Genomic DNA, 18,881 nt, shown 5'->3' on the forward strand with positions numbered 1-18,881 from the left:
TTTAGTCTCGGTTTATTTGTTTCTCCTGAGCCATTTTGCTGGGTGTTTTGCCACCCAGGGGAGCGTGTCCCAGGGTGTGTCCCGACATGTTCACATGGGAAAGTGACGTCAATGCATACCCTCTATAGGCGCATATTTCTAATGCGCTCTTTAAAGGCGCAGTTTTTGATTTACAGTGGCCACTAGCGTTGTATTATAGATTTGCAACGAATCACTCAGTCCAAACACGACGGTGGCCACCATAGTACAAAAATATGTCGTTCTCATGTTGACGCAGGGGAGAGATCATGCCGGCATTAGAAAGACTGTAGAAAGAGCGATGTCTTATTTATTACACAAAATAAAAGGTCTGTGGATTTTAAGTATAAAAAGAAGGATGAAAGTCAAGCAGGAGCTAGGACCTGTGCTAATATTATAAAGACTTTCCAGCAGAGATGCGTTAGGATCCGCGGTACTAAGGCTTTTAGCTGAGATCCTCATAGATATCTATGGAGATACTTTCCAGCAGAGTCGTTGGAGAGAAAGATCTTCTTAAAATCACCCCCCACCCCGAGGAGGTTGCTTTGATTCGGATAAGTATGTTAGTTTTACATTGTTTTTTCTGTTTGTTAGAACCAAGATATGTTGTTGTTTCTGTTCTAATATTAGCTGTGTGACGGAGCATTTTTGAGCGTCATTGTTTATCTGGAACCGCTTTAATCTTTAATACTTGTCCAGATACTGGAGAGAGAGCGAGAGCGCGTTGGCGCTAAAACTGTAGAGAGATTGTGTTTTACTCTCTTACTCAATGATGAATAAACTTACATTTAATCCGCAGGTCACATGCGTTCCGAACCGTAGAGTATGATCTGTTTCACCAATATACCGCAGGGGAGAGGAAACGAGCATTGTAGAGTTGTTTGTCCATTTAGGGCTGCTGTACAAAACATGACGGCGAATTCCATGTATGTAGGGCCGCTCTTTATGTAGATATAAACAGCTTATTCTAGGTATTCAGGGCTCTAGAGTGCGACCTTATTTCTCAATGGTGCGACTAAGAAAAATCTGCCAGCTTTTCGAGGGAGAAAAAAGTCTCTGCGACTCTGAAAGTCTCCCTGTGATTCAACAACAGACACACATTAGGCCCATATCGTGGTCTAAACCAATCAGAGATAGTGAAGGGCGGACCCCCCTCTGATTGGCCGTGGTCCAGATTTGCCTGTAAGTGTGTGTACCAGAGGTTGCGTTAAATCGAAAATTCTCTGTCATTGACAAAAATTTTTTACCAGTGACGGAAAAATCTGAAGGCCGTCCGTCATTTTGACAGATTACAATGAGGGCAATTTGTAACTCCCCGTTTCCCTTCATTAGAGCGTGTGATATGCTAGCGGAGGGACGTGCGTGTTTTCACCTGTCATTGTTACCGACTAGACATACTGTATGTGATGCGATGTGATGCGATCTGGGAAAAACAGTCGGATGTCGCGTTGGGACGCGGGAAAGACAGTTCACCTATCAAAGTAAACCACATAACATGAAGAATGAAGGAGTGTCAATGCACTTGCTTCACTGCTTATTAGTTGTTATCCATAATGTTTGTTAGTTTCCTTGCGTAGTGATAATGGCAGAGCTCTCGTTCCTTAAGTGTGCCCTGCACCATTTTCCTTGCTTTCGTTCAAACGGTTTTGTACAGTATTTTTATAGACTTCAACACTGGGAAATGTTTTTTTATTAAATTGTTATTAGAGTAAGTCTTTTACCACTGTAAAGTGACTTTTACTTGTAATACTGGACTGTTGTGCTTTTATTTTCATCACTTAACTTTAAACCCGTTTTCCTCCAAATTCCGTTCCTGAAAATCATAGCGCTTCAGCCGACCTCAGCCATAACTGGTATCAAAAACTGTAATATATAAATTTGCACCATGTGTTGGGTTTTACCAGATCGAATCACATATGAACATGAACATTAAAACATTAAATATATAGATGAATATAAACAACAACGGCTTTATTGGGCATTCAGTTGTATTAAAATACAACAAGTTCCGAGACGCAAGTACAGTGTGATGACGTCACTAACATTCTAATTACCACTTAATGCCACCTTGCACCATAGTGACGGGTAATAATAGATTATGACGGATTTTTTACGAGCCTGTCAGTCAAAATGACGGACAATAAAAAAGTCTAGCGCAACCTGTGTGTACGTTTGAAAATGCGTGTGCTGCAGTCAATCAGACAGAGAGAGTAACCTATAGGCCCGTCAGTTAAACAGAGTGGATGTAGCCGATGAGAGAAGATGAAAAGAACGATTGACAACTTTTTCGTGAATAATGTTAAGTTAAGGCCTGATCCGTCCGAAAATCATAAGCAATGCTCTGACACGGAGCCATCAACCTCCAATTTTATGTCAAGCCCTGGTCCATTTATCTTGAGATGTTTTAAGTTTAAGTTTCAGTTCAGTGAAGCACTTTAAGCACCAACACTTTTTCAGTAAGTTACCTTTCTTGTAGAATTGTGCTTCAAATAAAGAACTTTATGTTGACCAGATTGTTAGTTAATCATTTTAAAGTCAATTTTGCCTATATGGACAGCAATTTTTAAAAAAGTGAACTGGTAAAACTGCGGTGTTAAATGCGATGCGGTCGAAAATTTGAAAAAAAGTTAGGCGCACCAGTGCAACCAGTGCAAAAAGTTAGTCTAGAGCCCTGGTATTAGAAACATACCGGTTCATTATGCAAGGTCTTTATACACCTCTGAAGAAATAGTTTTGTGCATTTCTGTCAATAGATCTTCCTAAAATCCCCATATTGTTACTTTAAATAACCAAAAACATATTTTTTACTTTAGACCAGTTTTGAGTTGGTCTACAGCAGGGGTCACCAACTAGCGGACTCCGGTCCGGATGCGGACCGTGAGATGCATCCGTCCGGACCTCAAAGCCTTTTGACATAATAAATAAATGAACGCCTAACATTATTTTATAATGCAATCAAATTTATACCAGGCACATCAAGGTCCGCTCAGTAGCAGTTTGGGTCCTACGGCGCCACGGACAGTTAACACATGCGCACTACGTTGAGTGAAGAGAGTCGAGACAGACTCACTGCACAGCGCGCAGACAGATGTAACAGTCAGTGACTGAAAAACAATGTCCTTTCCAAAAGTTAGAAAAGTTGACGCCGAAAACCATGTTTTCCGAGATGAATGGGTCGAGAAATTTGCATTTATTCTTCCTGCATCGACATGCACGAGACCGGTTTGTCTCGTTTGCTCGGAGTCTGTTGCGGTTGTCAAAATTGGAAACCTTAAACGGCATTATGAAATTAGACGTGGACACTTTGAAGAAACTTACCCGCAGCAGTCCGAGGTAAGGACACGGAAAATATATTAGCTCAAAGCCCAGTAGGAGCGATCTACACGGGTCCTCCCTCACTCACTTACCGCCCAACAACCAGCATATGAATGTTCACTAAGAATACAGTGGATCTTAGGAAAACATAAAAAGCCCTTTACTGATGGGAAAAAAGTAAAAGAGTGCATGGAGGCTTCTGTGAAACACTTTTAGAAGGAAAATAAAGACATGAACTAAAAGAAAATATTAAACAAATCCCCCTTTTCAGCTGCAACAGCCACAAGAAGAACTGAAATGTTATCAGAGGATGATCAGTCACGACTTGATGTTAATCTCAGTTCAGCAGAAAACAACACTTTAGTTTTCTTTTAAAGTTGTTGATGTTGAAATGAATGTATGTTCAGTGCAGGTTTGGAGATTAGGGCATTTTGCACATGTTCCTTCATTATATTGTTGTCAGACATCGTTATGCCATCGTATAGATATAAAAAAAACATCTATTCATATTTTTAGGTATTTAATTGTCCGGACCTCGGCTGGTAAGGAGGGTTCGTTTACTGGACCTCAAGCAATTTTAGTTGAAGACTCCTGGTCTACGGCGTTGTCTATTTTCAGCTCCTCAAAATAGCAACGCGCCAACAATGCTCCTGAACACACCTCTTTTTTAGACCAGCACTCCCATGGGCGCACAAATGGGTGCAAATGCATTTGCTATTTAAACAACACGGTGCAGGACGGTAAAATGAGAACTGGGTCGGGTTAAAACTAGCAAAATCACTTGCACCGCATTGCGCCGATAGGGCCCAAATAAATGTGAGGAAGAGGTTTAGAATAGTCACCCGTGTCATCGTCAAACTCAGCTAAAACACAGTCCATGCCATCCTCGCTGCTCACAGAGCGCTCCTGGGCTCTCATGGGCAGACTAGCCAGTCTCGCACCCAAGAACACAGGCTTAGAAGGCATCTTGTAGATTTTGGCAAGGAGCTAGACAAATGTGAGATAACACGTACTGTTAATAAAGGAATAACAAACTACAAACTACATGTTATGTGCAACATCACCCAGTTGCCTAGACATCAGCTGAACCCTGAATCCAATGGGGAATGTTACACACGGGGCGATGACAAACTTCTGCTACGATCTCAGATTTTAGCACATATACGTCATCGCCTTGTGTGTATTCACGGCATTGAGACTACAAAACTTTATGAATACAAATTGTTTTGATTCTTGTTTTAGTTTTACTAATTGAATTGAATTTTAAATAAATGATAGCTACCAAATGACTAAATAAATCAGTACAAGTATATCAACCCAACAAAGTGAAAAATTGCATTACTAAAGTTTTCACAGCTTCCCATTACTTTGAAAATCTTTCAATTTAATCTGAAAAAAAGTTGAGAAAATTTAATATTTTTAAAGTGAAATGAAACCTTATAAGTAAATGACAACTGAATAATCGAACCCTGCATTGGTCTGAAGTTCAATCAATGTAAATAAAAAAGACTGTCACATAAAGAATAACTACATGAGTTTAATTTACTTTATGGATGTTAGCTGCATACCTCTGAACATTTTTTCAAATAGTCCAGGGCAGGCAGGCACAGATCAGTAGAGCTGTATCCACTGACATGAAAACAATCCCCAATCTCCTTATAGTCCACTTCTCCTGCAAAAAAAAGTGTTTAAATGTTTTCAGTTAAGTTTATTTTTTTCTGTGCTTTTTAATAAAGCACATTGTGGACAACACTACAGAATAAAATTGCAAAGATGAACATTATTTATTTATTATGAAAGAGCTGAGTTCACCTAAACCTTTCACAAACTTCATAAGGCACATGATGTAGTCAGTAGCTGCGTTGGCAAACACCTGGATGTTGTCAGTGTTGATGAAGGCTTCAAAGACATCAAACACAGGTGCCTGTGACTTCCCTGCATTTATAAAAAACACGATGAACATGAGAGCAGATTCTTTTAATAACGGATTTCTCACATTTTTACCAGGGTAAAGTATCAATTTACACATCAATAATTTATATAAACTAAACAGATGATGGGAAACTATAAACGGAAGGAAATGTGATAGACAAATGTCATGGTTTAATATCATCACGGCACATTAGAAATGAGAAATGCATTGGTTGTGTATCCAACTGCTGATTGTAATGGTACAGTAGCAATCTAGAGCTTTTCATGTCTGTTGTAGCTTTAAAAATCAAAGCGCACAGACCCATTGAATATTCTCCAGTCAGGTAATCCTTCATGTCTGTCTTGTTTCCGTGCACAGTTCTGAGTGCACTGAACAGTGGCCTCCAGCCAGACTGGATCTGAGCTGAACACATCTCCACCAGCTCTCCTATAGAGGTGATCACCTGCATGCCATGACAAAAACACATCTGAAAACTTGGAACCCACTGATTATCAGAATAAAACAGCATCCCCATAGCACAAAAATTGACAGTTGATTTGGACCGTCCCTAATGTAGTGACATGCTATACTGTTTTTAAACAAAGCATGTTCATCCAAAAATGCAAAACCTGGGGGCGTATTTCAGAAAGATAGTAACTTGAAAATATTATTTTACAGCATGGTAATTTCAGTTAGTTCAATTTCAAGTTTGATTATTTATATAGCACATTTAAAAACATTCCCAGGCCGACCAAAGTGCTGTACATGTCCAATAATACTGAGAAATAAAACACAGATAATATTTAAGACACAATAGAAAATAAAACAAACAAGAATAAAAATCAAGGACAATCATTATAGACTAAAAGCAAGAGAGAATAAATACGTTTTAAAATGGGATTTGAATTCCATCAAAGAAGAAGCCGATCTAATATATAACGGGAGCTTATTCCATAGTGTAGGACCAGCCACTTCAGAAGCACGGTTACCTCTAGATTTCAGCCGAGTTCTGGGTATCAAAAGGAGGAGCTTAGATTCAGATCTGAGGCTTCTGGTGGGAGAGTATAAATGTAAAAGGTCAGACAGATACGCAGGGGCTAGATCATTAAGTGATTTATAGACTAATAGTAAAATTTTGTACTTGATTCTAAAATTTATAGGGAGCCAATGAAGGGATCTCAGTATAGGGGTGGCATGATTGAACTTCTTCTTTCCCGTAAGAAATCTTGCTGCCGCATTTTGAACAATCTGTAAGCGTGCAATTTGGGACTTAGTTATACCAAACTAAATCAAATTGTAATAATCCAGGCGTGATGTAATGAAAGCATGGATCTCTGTTTCCAAGCAGCGCTTTGGGAGATAGTGTTTGATTTTTGATAAAGACCGAAGATAGAAAAAGCTTGAACCAATGACCGCGCTAATTTGCTTATCAAATTTAAGAGAGTTGTCTAACAGCATACCTAGGTTCCGTACTTGGGGAGAGTTAAATTGATTTAAGTGACCAAGGTCGATATCATGTTTTGGTCTAGTTTCTGAGGGGTCGAAAACAATAACCTCAGTTTTGTCAGAGTTCAAAAATAGGAAGTTCTTGGCAAGCCAAGCTTTCCCCTGATGACAAGCAGTCAGATTGTCAAGAACACCCCCTTTTTCCCTAGACAGAGGCATATAAATCTGCATGTTGTCAGCATAACAGTGAAATGAGATATTATGTTTCCTGAAAATGGAACCCAGAGGGAGAAGATAAAGCGAGAAAAGAACTAGAACAGAGCCCTGGGGTACACCGCATGTTAAATTTTGGGGGGATGAGGAGAACCAGCTCATCTTGACAGAGAAACATCTATTTGTTAAAAAGGATTTAAACCAACTTAAAACCGCACCTCCTAGTTAGGACCTCATTTAGGAAAAAAGCTAGTACAGAACAGCATTTCCTAAGTGCATTATCTTATCTGAACTACAGATAGGAAAGAGGTATAACAGAAGCGTCCTTTGGGCATTATCTTACGTTAACTACAGATAGGAAAGGGGTATAACAAAAGCGTACTTCACCAAAAATCCTATAAAAAAATTAGGACAACCTGACAAGTGTTCTTATATGAAACCCAATGGTAACAATAAAGACAAAAAAAAGACGATGTTTGATATTTTTAATTCTAATAAATCACTCACGTTCATTTAGATTCGCTGGTGTCGTTCTCCAATATGTAAAAAAACGTACGTACCTTTTCCGTAAACACTTGATGCGAAAAGGAATGCGCACTTGATATTTGACTGACTCCTTTCTGTGTTTTCACAGGTATGTCTCTAATAATTTTTGAAACAGTGTCTCTCTAATAATTTTTTAAACAGTATATTGTAGCATTTATAATATTATTGCCCTTTCAGAATGAATCGCACAGTTGTTTTCTTTATATTGTAAGACCCATTGTGTTGTCCCAGGGGTGCCTCACACAAAAGTGAAGCTGCAGGCTCTTTGGTCGTCCCCTGGTCGTCCATGTAAACAAAAAGGACAGGAGCCAAACTATAAAATGCAATAAACTTCAAATATTTTTTTCCAAAGATGTTTTCTGTTATTTTAGTCAGTTTTTATCACGTTAATGTATTGTCTAAGTGTTTGTTTTTTTAATAAGTTTGGTTTCAGTAAGTTATACGATGTTATAAAAAAGGGTGGTAAAATGAGTTCTTCGTTTACGATTGAGTCATCAGGGAATATGGGCGGGACCTTGATACCACGCTTCACTTCGTGCTCACTACCGCGCAGACTCTGACTCCACTGACGTTTTTGGGTAACATGTCAGCGCCCATCGTCAGACGTTTTACACTCAATTCATTACAATGGAAGGAAGCGGCGTCACGTTGTCCATCTTTTATACAGTCTATGGTCTGTCCGCAGCGTCTGATAAATGTAAATGTACAGTAACTTAATGCGCCTCAACAACAAAACACTAACAATAAAGACTCCAACAAAATATGATTCCACTGTTATATAATGGCAAGGAAGTGCAATTACTTTGCCTACTTGTCTGTTATTTTTGTTTATTGGGTATCGAATATAATGGACTGGTTGCAAGATTGATAATGTATGGGTGTGGCTACCTGTGGAAGGAGGAGTGAAACAGGACAGTTATATGCACATGCGCTTTTGAAGGATGAACTTGTCCAGGCAAGTCCATGGATGAGTTTACTGTCGGTCAGTCAGGCTCGTGGTTGGGTTAAGATAGTTCAAGGACACTACAAGGTATAAGAGACAGAAGAACCGACAGCCAGCTCAGATACTGCAGACCATCAGTATACCCTGACGCTAGAAGCCCAGCTGAAGATAAGAAGCCCAGAAGCTGAATACACCTTTGTTTGAAACCGTAGTTGTTCTATTTAGTATTGTATTTGTTGACTATTACTTGCCTTTAAAAGTTTGTTATAGAAAGAAAAGTAACCAATTGAAAGAAATTTAATTGATTACAAAAACTGCCTACCTAGGTTTTAATTTAGTGTTTTAAGATGTTGAGCAAGAACATATCACAAAGGAGTCTTCCGACCAAATTGTGAGTATTTGAAATACTGTACTTATAACTTAGGCCGGACTTGACTTACTTTGCCTAACCTGAGACTAATAAATAATAAGGTTAAAGGTGATAAGACAAAAGTACACATCGTAAAAACCACATAGCTTATTAAAACTTTACAATTTATGCCGCTTGAAAATAGAAAGGACTATAAGTTTGTGTTTTAATCAAATATTACATCACAGGAGCAGCTCGCACATTGTGGGTTGCTTGGAAACAGACCTGAGAGTAGATTATCAAACTTGATGGAGCGATTTAAGATTTCCTAGCTAGAGATAAGATAAGAATCTTAAAGAAACTAAACATTTTGCTTCTGTAATGGTAATTTTAGCTTTTCTAACCTAATGTATGAAATCTTAAAGGGGGGTAAAATGCTATTTCATGCATTCTGACTTCTTTACACAGTTAAACCTGCTGGATTCTTATGCTTAAAATGGTCAATTTGTCAAAAAACGAGTTGGACGTATGACGTAATATTTCTGTGCTCGATACACTCCGCCAGGGTTTGTATAGGTTTCAGAAAGTTTTCTTTCGAACATGAATTTCTGTTATGTATAAGAACATGCCCCTCAACATGTTTCGTTTGTGTTATATAAGTTCAGCTGTGTTTGTTTGTTCACAGCATTTCTTTGATGAATGTTATATAAATGGTGGATAACCCTGGATTTGCAGATCATTTGAAACTGATTGATGAAGCAGTCCCAGTGCTAAAAGATGCTGGTCCTGAACCGTATGCGTTAAGTGACACTAAGTCAAATGTCTGTGTTGGCAAGTATGTGTATAATGTAAACAACAAACGACAAAAAATAAACACAAAAGCAGCAAGGAAGTGTCTATATTAATTAGATCGAAGAGTTTTAGCAGGGTTTGTATAGGTTTCAGAAAGTTTAGCAAGGTCAAACAATATTATTTTAAGTCACAATGGCAGACCTGATCTTGGACATCTTCATCGCAGAGCTCAAGCTGCATGATGTGCTCAAAGGGTCTGAAGAGGGCTTCATTGAAGTGAAAGTGTGGCAGCTCCCCCCAACTGCTCAGGACCTCCATCAGAACATCATGAATAAAAGACACGGCCTTCTGAGATACGTGACGCTCCTTGTGACAGGCTGCCTGTGGAGAGAACATAAAAACTGGATGATTATTTTTGGTGGCACACATGTGTACATGTTAAAAATGTCAAATTGGGATTGTGTACAACAAATTTATGACAGTACATTTAGTCCTGTGTGTATTGTGTTTTTGTTTTACCTCCACTAGATGGGGTGCCACCACACTCCAGGCTCTCATCATGTGCAGCAGTGGTCTACTCTTGTTCTTCACAATCCACAGCATGGCCTCCCCCAGCCGAAAGAGATGGAGGGCACTGCACTTGTCCTGGGTTGACTTTGCCTCTCCTGTAATGAAAACCCAATGAAATGAAGGTAACAGGCACAAAGTGTCTTATTGAACGTCACTTCACAGTCCACACAAATATTTCTACTGGATTTAAACATCTGAGGCTGTGCAAGCCATATAATTTATGTTTAAAAAGTATATAATTTTTTAGCTTTCTTGGAAAATGACTAATCGTTTCGCTAGACAACACCCTTATTCATCAGCTGGTGTTGTGTAGAGCCTTTTGAAGCTGCGATGAAAATGAAATTTGGACCTTAACCAACCATTGACGTCCATTTTATGGATAAGAACCCTGGAAAGCTTTCTTCAAAAGCCTCAATTTGTTTTCGACAGAAGAAATAAACACACAGACATGAGGGTGAGTGAATTAACATGAAATTTTAATTTTAACTTGAACTATTTCTTTGAGAAATTCAGATCCACTAAAGCAGAAAAATCTATATTATGGAAAGGTGCCATAATTAAATTAATTAAATGTGTTTACACTGTGTTTTTATTAATTAAAAGTAGAGACACCAATACCTGGCATAGCTAAGGAATAGTCTCCGGTTTCTGTAACTGAATCAAAGAGTTGAGACTGCGAAGCTTTTCTGAGCTGATGTAGAAAGCCCACCAGGCCCACCAGGTTGAGTTTACTCACAGCATCCTCAAACAGCCTGCAAAACACACAATAACTACACATTAACACCTAAAGAGATATGATAGTCTAAGGACCTGTAGTAACCTGTAAAAGCTTGTACATTATGGAAAGTTTAATGTAAATAAAATTGATTTGACTGAGTAAGGGATGCCACTTCACAAATTTAATAAAAGAAACATATAGCGCCCTATCGTACACCCGGCACAATGTGGCGCAGCGCAAGTGTTTTTGCTAGTTTCAGCCCGGTGCGGTTCTCATTTTCCCATCCGGCGCCACATTGTTTAAATAGCAAATGCATTTGCGCTCATTTGTGCGCCCACGGGCATGCTGGTCTAAAAAAAGAGGTGTTTCAGGCGCATTGCCATTTTGAGGAACTGAAAATAGACTGCACCATAGACCAAATCAAACCTGGTCTAAAGTCAACGGCGCAATATATATTTTTATTTAAAGAACGTGTTAGTAGAAAACGCACGTCTGGGCGGGTCCGCACCGCACTTTCACTTTACTTATTACACAGAGGGAAGGGCAGTAGCACACAAACATGCCAAATATAAAAAATAAATGGTTTACAGTGTAAAAGATTATTATTGTGTACATAAAGATAAAGATAAAAATCCTTTCTGACTCCCGCCCATAGACAGCAACTTAACTGACATTCAAAGCACATAATGCCAGTTACATTGCCATCTATGGGCGTGAGTCAAAAAGCTTCCGAATCTCATCAAAACTATCGAACAACTTAAGGGTGAGTAATTCATGGCAGAATTCTGCGGAGTTTCCCTGGCAAAAGATTTAACATAACTCTACTGTAGTTATCTCAGTCCACTGTTTATTGACTAGGTCGTCTTTATTGACTAGTCGAAAGCCCACTGTTCACACCTTCCTAGCCAGCAAACACAAAGGGGTGGGGCAGGAACCATCCAGAAGAACCTGCAGACACACACCCTGCATGTCCCCACTGACCCCAGCAAGCTGGCCAGAAACATGACAGCTGTCACCACTTAACGCTGTCACTCTGAACACTGCAGGAGGCCACAACAAACTCCTACCTGCAAAACATTGACTCCCAGGCAGGAACACTGCCCAGTGTGACCACACAAGACAGATCACCTGCTTAGGATCACCTCCAGCCTTGAGGACCACAGCATCCTATGCCAGCAGTCAGAAACTGTCAAAGCGGATTACAGCAGCTACAACACCCCTGCTACAGCCAGCAACCGAGCCTACATGAGATGACGTAACAGGCCGAAAGGGAAGAAGACTTCAACGTAAAACTCTCCTGCCTCAGACATCCGCATCACACTGTGAGTCATCAGCTAAGCGCTAAGGCCTTCTTCTGCCAAGACCACCTGATATCTGCGGAACTCAGCCCATAAGGCCTAGAGAAAACATAGCGCTGCCTCCATAAAGACTGTTTAAATCTCTGCAAATGACAAAGAACTGACTCTGGAGGGTGCACCACAGCAGCAGATCTTCAGCAGAGACTCAGCAGATGTTACAGCCTGCCGGGAACAGCCAAGCACCAGACAGGATGCCCTGAGACAACATGGAGCTGACCACTTTCGTCGGTCGACCCAAAAGATGGCACCCCGTGGAAACCCAGCTGGCAACCTAGGAGCCACAGACCCGTTCCGGCCCAACAGTCATCGAGGCATTCATCTCAACACCATGGACGACACCTGTCCAGAGAGCAAAACAGTGCAACTACGTCTGAGCCAGCAGAGATCACGAGGATATCAAAGGAGCTGATTCCACAAGTAACCTCACCAGGAGGATGTAAAAATCCAAATCAGACTCTTTTTGACCACGAGTGGCATCAGAAACGAACAACCCTCTTGAATGCCCTCCTACTGAGAAAAACGTCCAGATCTCTGCAACCTGCTTGTCAACCACAGAGACAGTCATCCTAACACCAGATGAGCATGGCACCCAGACCACATCTCAGCAGATGGCTGACTACCCAGAACAGGCCGAGACACACACATACACGGCCATCAGCTGAGGTATGACTGAAACAAGAATTCCCCACACACCTGACCAGCAGCTCCACAAGCATGTACACCCCATGTACATATCACGGATGGACACATGCCCTCTCTTCACCAGCGAAGACCTGCTGAATTGTTTTGGAGCTTCTAAGAGACTTTAAGCATTACAAAAGAATTGGGCTCAAGTACAGGAACTTCAGCTTTCCAGCCAGCCAACTCGTCTGAAATGCATTGCCAGGTGTTACGTTCCCGTATTAAGTCTAGGGGTCGTTAGGTCACGTACCAGAATAAACATGGTGTTGTGTGTGTGTGTCAGCAACAAAGCAAAGTAATAAACCTCACAAGAGGAAACTACAAGAGAAACATCCCACTTCAAAACTTAAATGCAAGAAAGGTATTAATTTTATTGTATTAGATACAGGAGGGTTGTTAAACCCCATCCCCAAATTAACAGCTCAAACTTAATTTACAGATCCAATAACAAAATAAAAAATACAAACAAAATAACCTTACAATATATTAAGCTTTCTGGCTGAGAAGAATGACAATTACAACAGCAGTATTACCTCAATATCATTAAAAAAGAAACGAAGAGGAAACCAATAATTACAAAGACTCTCACTTGAACAGCACAGGGAACAAAGCCTCACAACAGAGCCTCCACACACACACAACCACATTTTCTGTAGTGGAAGTGCTTCTTAAAACTCCGCTGCTCCCTCTCATCCTCCAATCTGTATCACCAGCCAATCATTGATATCAGGTGGTGGCCATTACCTCCTACTCGCAAGTAGAGAGCGAGAGAGAGAAAAACAAACCACACAAACAAATACGTCCTGGGACGTAACACCAGGTCACAAAAGTCAGGCATGACATCTCAGCTGGTCGCGAGAACTCAGTCTCAAGGTCGAACCAGCCGACGACCCAGACGTTTCCTGCCCTTACATGCCAAAGGCACATCACCAAGTGACATGATGATAGCAGGCACCATACAGGAACTAGAGGCAGATATCTCAGACATCAGCTTTACACTGTTCACACGCTCTCCACAACAACACCAGCATCAGACATTTCCTCTGCTGTCAAGTGCACTCAGTTTCCATTGGACTCGTGCCTGTCAACCATGGCAACGGCCCAGGACACCCATGCTTTGAACTTGAAATGGAATAACCAATGCTGAACCTGCTACTTCCTGGTTCTCGCGAACCTCACAGCCCCATGGGGGCCCTGTCAAGTGCGAGAACTTTCTGCCAGACTAGACCAGCCCAGAGCTTCGCACTCTGGTGAATAAATGATACTGTAGCACCTGTATTCACCAAAAGGGGTCACTGTTCAGCTCAACACACAGTGTGACCAAGCCCTCAACCACACATATTCAATGGAATACGTGGAGCATGGCCCACTCTGGAAGCCACACCCCCTTTTTACTGAATAAGTCATCTTTTGCAGTGTGCATACTGTACAAGTGAGTACATTTACCAAAGACTTTGAAAAATGCCTTCATGAAGAGCATGACAGTGGATTACCACTCTAAGGAGATGGACAACGCCCTGCACCTGCCATCAACTGCAAGTGCTAGAACTGCTCTTCACAAAAGACGATGATGCAGAACTAATGTCAACTACGTGGCCCCACTCACAAACCAGATGACAATACATCCCTAGCTAGCTGCATCCCGGGCTACACAGAACACCACCTACAAGGTTTGTGAACTGTTAAAAAGAACTGCCCACTCATGTAAATGAGCGCTCAAGACGGTGCCATTTACACACCCAATGGCACCTGCGCTTCACCACATGCCTGATTTACCCTTGCTGAATGGAGTTCCATCTGAAAGCTGGACTTGCCAATAAGGCTGTGACGTTGGCAGTTTTTTACCACCGCGGTGGTGCGGTGGTTGAGAAATATATATTATTTATATAAATAATATTTATATTATTATATTTGCGTGTAGCAACCACATGACGTGTGGTTATTTAAATACTTGAAATTGTTAAATACTTGAAATTGAAAAATGATATCTGAAATAAATGAGGATGAAACATCCGTTAATGCTTAACGCGCAAATCCATCAGTGAAACGGCACACTATACAGCATATGAAACATTTAAATAAACATCAGTAAATAATGAAAACTTAAATGATATAAGAAAACTAAATACTAAATAAAAAAGCTCTTGTTGCAGTAACTTCAGTCAGTGGCGTATTAACCCTTACAGTCCTTAACCATTCCATTTGAAACAAACTGTTTAAACCTACATTGGCTTTCCTATTCAGATTGCCATAAAAACTTCACTTTTCCCGACTCGTCGTTGATGTGAAACTTACTTGTTGACATTGTCCAGATTAAAATGTGTACAGCTGCACTAAATGCGCGTTCAGAAGATGTGCACAGGAGTGCAAATGAATAGATGTCTCTCCGCAACCGCGGCAAAACCTGCGCGCACTCTGACACTAAGCAAGCGGGTTATAGCCAGTTTTGATTTTACGTATGTTCATTTCACAACAAGATCCATTGCAAAACCCGCAGAATAACCTGGGTTTTGCCGTGCAGGCCCGCACTCGAACGCACCAACGGAAACGTATGCCAATAATTTCTGTTAATGTAAAATCTTTTAAATAAAACCATCCACAACTGAAAGGCTACAACTAGCAATCGTTATCGCAACTCTCATATTTATTACACCTATATTTGTCAGAGTGACGTGCACTCCCGCCGGTGGCGAACTGGCACTTTACCACCGCGGTGGTGCAGTTGTCATGGCCACCGTCACAGCCCTACTTGCCAACCACTGCCTTAACATTGGTCTACACTGATAGCGTGACCAAAATGAAAGGGGGATAGCCAAGCACCAGCAGAACACGGCTCTTACCACAGCCTGAGCACCCAGATGACAAGAGCTGCTCCGTGCTTCATAAGCCATCTAGCGATGTTCTATTCACATCAGAACACAGAAGGTAATCATAGAGACCTGCCACCAACCTGTGATGTTTCTAACAGTCAACTCCTCCTCACCACAGATCCCATGCACACAAAGCCACGTGGTCGACGACTCAATTGTGAGGCACTGCACGCCCACAGCAGGTGTTTTGTGGAAAACGACAAGCCTGTCCCACTGCAACACTTCAAGCTGGGGCCCCAAACATCACAGCACAAGTGACAGCTATCCGGATTAATCCTTCAAATCGCAACAGCTCACAAAAACTCCATCAGACAATTTCTTACCTGCATAGACTCAAAGTAGGCTAAGCTAAGTTTCACACGCTATCACTTGGCAAGAAACATAACGAATCATAAGCCAGTTGAGCATTAAAACCTGTTCCAGACACCTAGTGTCATCACAAAGGAACACGATATGCTCCTCTGCGGGAAAAGGTGAATGAACATTCAAAGTCAACCTGTGAAAACTGACGCATTTTGTGGCAACAGGTGGTCACCAAAAACCCACCCGCCCATCCCAAGCATAAAGAAAATTCTTTAAAGTTCAATTAAATTTTAAGTTTTTTTCAAAGCCTAATAAATGTTAAAATTGATATCCTCAATTATACTTCAATGTTGATTGGTTATAATTAATGTTAAAATTAAGAAAAAAATTATAGAGACATTTTTATCACTGATATCAGTGATAAAAAAAATCCAGTGGGCATTTCCAGCTGATAATAATACATGATGGGTGAATATCTGTGCTGAGTACCTGTCAGCTTGTGTGGAAAGGGTGCAGACGGCTTTGGCTGCACTGGTGCCTGTGAGCAGACTTCCCCCCAGGTCACAGCCTTTACTACGGTCCCTTGTCCTCAAGAGCTCCTGGATGGACAGTGGCTGGATCACAGGATGACTGAGACCCAGCTCCAGTTCAGGACTGACCTCACCACTCATCTCCAGCTCCACTGACACAACCTGCTGTGCCTGAGTGATGGTCATTGAAGGCTGGGAGCTGCCATCACTGAAGTGACTGTGTTCCAGTGAACTGATATACTCAATTACTCTGGGGAATATTCAATAAAAACAAACTCAGTGTCTGTGCTTACAGAAGAAAATAATTTAAGTTCAAGTTCAGGGTGAACTACAGTATTCCTTTAATGTATCAACTTATAGTATTATTAAACATGCATGTACAGTAAATAACATACAGTACACCATTCTTCAAACGTTTCATGTCATTTACGCATTATTTGTTTATATTGTTTTAGAACTAAAGTCTACATTGCCAGATAGCACAGGTACATCTGTAAGATGTCTGCTAAAGATCTGGAAAACATCTGCTGTGTAAAAACATCTGCTAAACATCTTAGAAAGAGCTGTTGTACATCCATTCTAAATCATACACATCTATGAAGGCATTATAATGCCATAAAGAAACGAGCGCAATGCTGATGCTGGCAGCGCACGGCAAATAACTTCCGCGAGAGGACAACGGATATACATGCGAGGAAACTGGATCCCGCGAGCTCGTTTGAAACCTTCGCGCGCGCATGGTATCCATAGTGCGCGCAATACAAGCCCTTGCGTATGGCAAGCCGATGGTGTCAGAATTACGCCATAGATTACACGCCGTTTATATCCGAGCGCCGTTTTTGATGGCGTTTTAAACAGTATTTGCGCTGCAAAATACGGCATCGCGATTCCAAACACCGTAAAAAACGCGCGAAAAGTCGTCCATAACGCCATATTTAACGGCGTTCTAAGGCGCTTGAAAAGCGCCGCCTTTTGCACCGCTGTCTTGCCATATGACGGCGTAAAAAACGCCGTTTTGGTTGCACAGAGCGCGCATTATTTATGGCATTTTGTGTGTTGTATAATGAGCCCCTCCCGCTGATTTCTGCAGCCAGTAAATTCGAACTGTTCTCACCCAATCACTGATGAACTGAGCCAGACCAGAGCAATTTACCACTGATAATTTTACAGGATTTTATTATGTGCGCAGTGTTACCTTTGCTAACATTAAACAAACCATTGCTTGCTTTCCGAAGAAGCAACTTCTTCTCTTTGGAAATGTATAGTTACACAACGTGGTCAGCAATTGTATAAAGGCCAACCAATCCCATAGTAATGTATCCTGCTTATTACATATAGTGCGTATGGCCTACGTGAAAAGCAAAAAAGCAATCGGTTGAAATAGTGTATTAGCTAATTTCCAACACCAGAAATCATTCCTGGTATAAGCGAGGTCAGCCAGAGTAAAAAGTAAACTGCATTCCCTTTAAGCGGAGGCTGAGCACTGTGAGTGGTGGTCTGCTGGTTAGCGTGATAGACTCGCAATCTCTGACAGCATCTAACGCCTGTTCGAGACCCGCTTGAGCCATCAGTCACTTTTTACGTTGTTGGTCTTGTTCTGTTTATCTGTATCGCTTGGTCGTTTTTAGATTTATATTTCAGTACTTAATGCGTGGTCAGTATGAAAAGAAAGTCTGGAATGAGAGATCTTTTTATAAACCGTATCTGCACTTGATTTTTGCTGCTGAACTCACACATCAGTGGACTTTCGTGCTATAAACAGGACGAACGAACAGTAATAGATTTTACATTTATGCATTTATCAGACACTTTTATCCAAAGCGACTTACAGGGGCCTTTTAGTCTATGCATGTCTCTTATAAGTAGCCCATGTGATTTTAGTTTCCATATTACAAAAATTGATTGACTATAAGGAGACGCAATAATGTTGCGCAATGATTGTAATGTAACAAGCATGAACTTATTAACTAAAATATAACACAGCCCAAGTCAATGCCAAATGCCTTGCCATTTACCTCCGTGAAGAGACTGACGCTATCGTGCGTGGAACTGCAAAGAAACTTACAATGAAATGGAAAAAAATATTATTCAGCACATAGAAATAAGTGCGGGATTCAGGCCCGGCAACCCACTCATGCAGCCTAGCCTGGCGAGAACATGGCAAAATGAGTCGGGATGCGGGCATGCTACTTACAAGCTACAGGAAAAAAACATTTTAAAAAGTTGGTTTGCACAAAGATGGTGGTTATAAGCCTACTGATCCCATTGCTCCGAATAGTAGGCCTAATTAAACGTAATTACATACACTGTAAAAAAA

The 18,881-nt window shown here is 40.9% G+C and overlaps 1 protein-coding gene across 8 annotated transcripts in view; it reads right to left on the bottom strand.

Moving 5' to 3' along the window:
• Positions 1–18,881, bottom strand: part of arfgef3 (ARFGEF family member 3) — a 255,967-nt gene that overhangs the window by 82,063 nt on the left and 155,023 nt on the right. For 6 of the 8 annotated variants that reach the window (XM_057342528.1, XM_057342527.1, XM_057342530.1 and 3 more), the window contains 8 exons: positions 16,524–16,814; positions 10,723–10,856; positions 10,054–10,199; positions 9,736–9,915; positions 5,567–5,708; positions 5,146–5,268; positions 4,902–5,005; positions 4,176–4,320 (listed from right to left, as the gene is read on the bottom strand). In XM_057342528.1, the coding sequence (XP_057198511.1) occupies positions 4,176–4,320; positions 4,902–5,005; positions 5,146–5,268; positions 5,567–5,708; positions 9,736–9,915; positions 10,054–10,199; positions 10,723–10,856; positions 16,524–16,814 (1,265 nt within the window). The remainder of the gene's footprint in view (positions 1–4,175; positions 4,321–4,901; positions 5,006–5,145; positions 5,269–5,566; positions 5,709–9,735; positions 9,916–10,053; positions 10,200–10,722; positions 10,857–16,523; positions 16,815–18,881) is intronic. The other 2 variants (XM_057342529.1, XM_057342531.1) reach the window with 2 other exon arrangements.

The sequence above is a fragment of the Triplophysa rosa genome, linkage group LG9, assembly GCF_024868665.1.
Source record: "Triplophysa rosa linkage group LG9, Trosa_1v2, whole genome shotgun sequence".
NCBI classification, from domain to species: Eukaryota; Metazoa; Chordata; class Actinopteri; order Cypriniformes; family Nemacheilidae; genus Triplophysa; species Triplophysa rosa.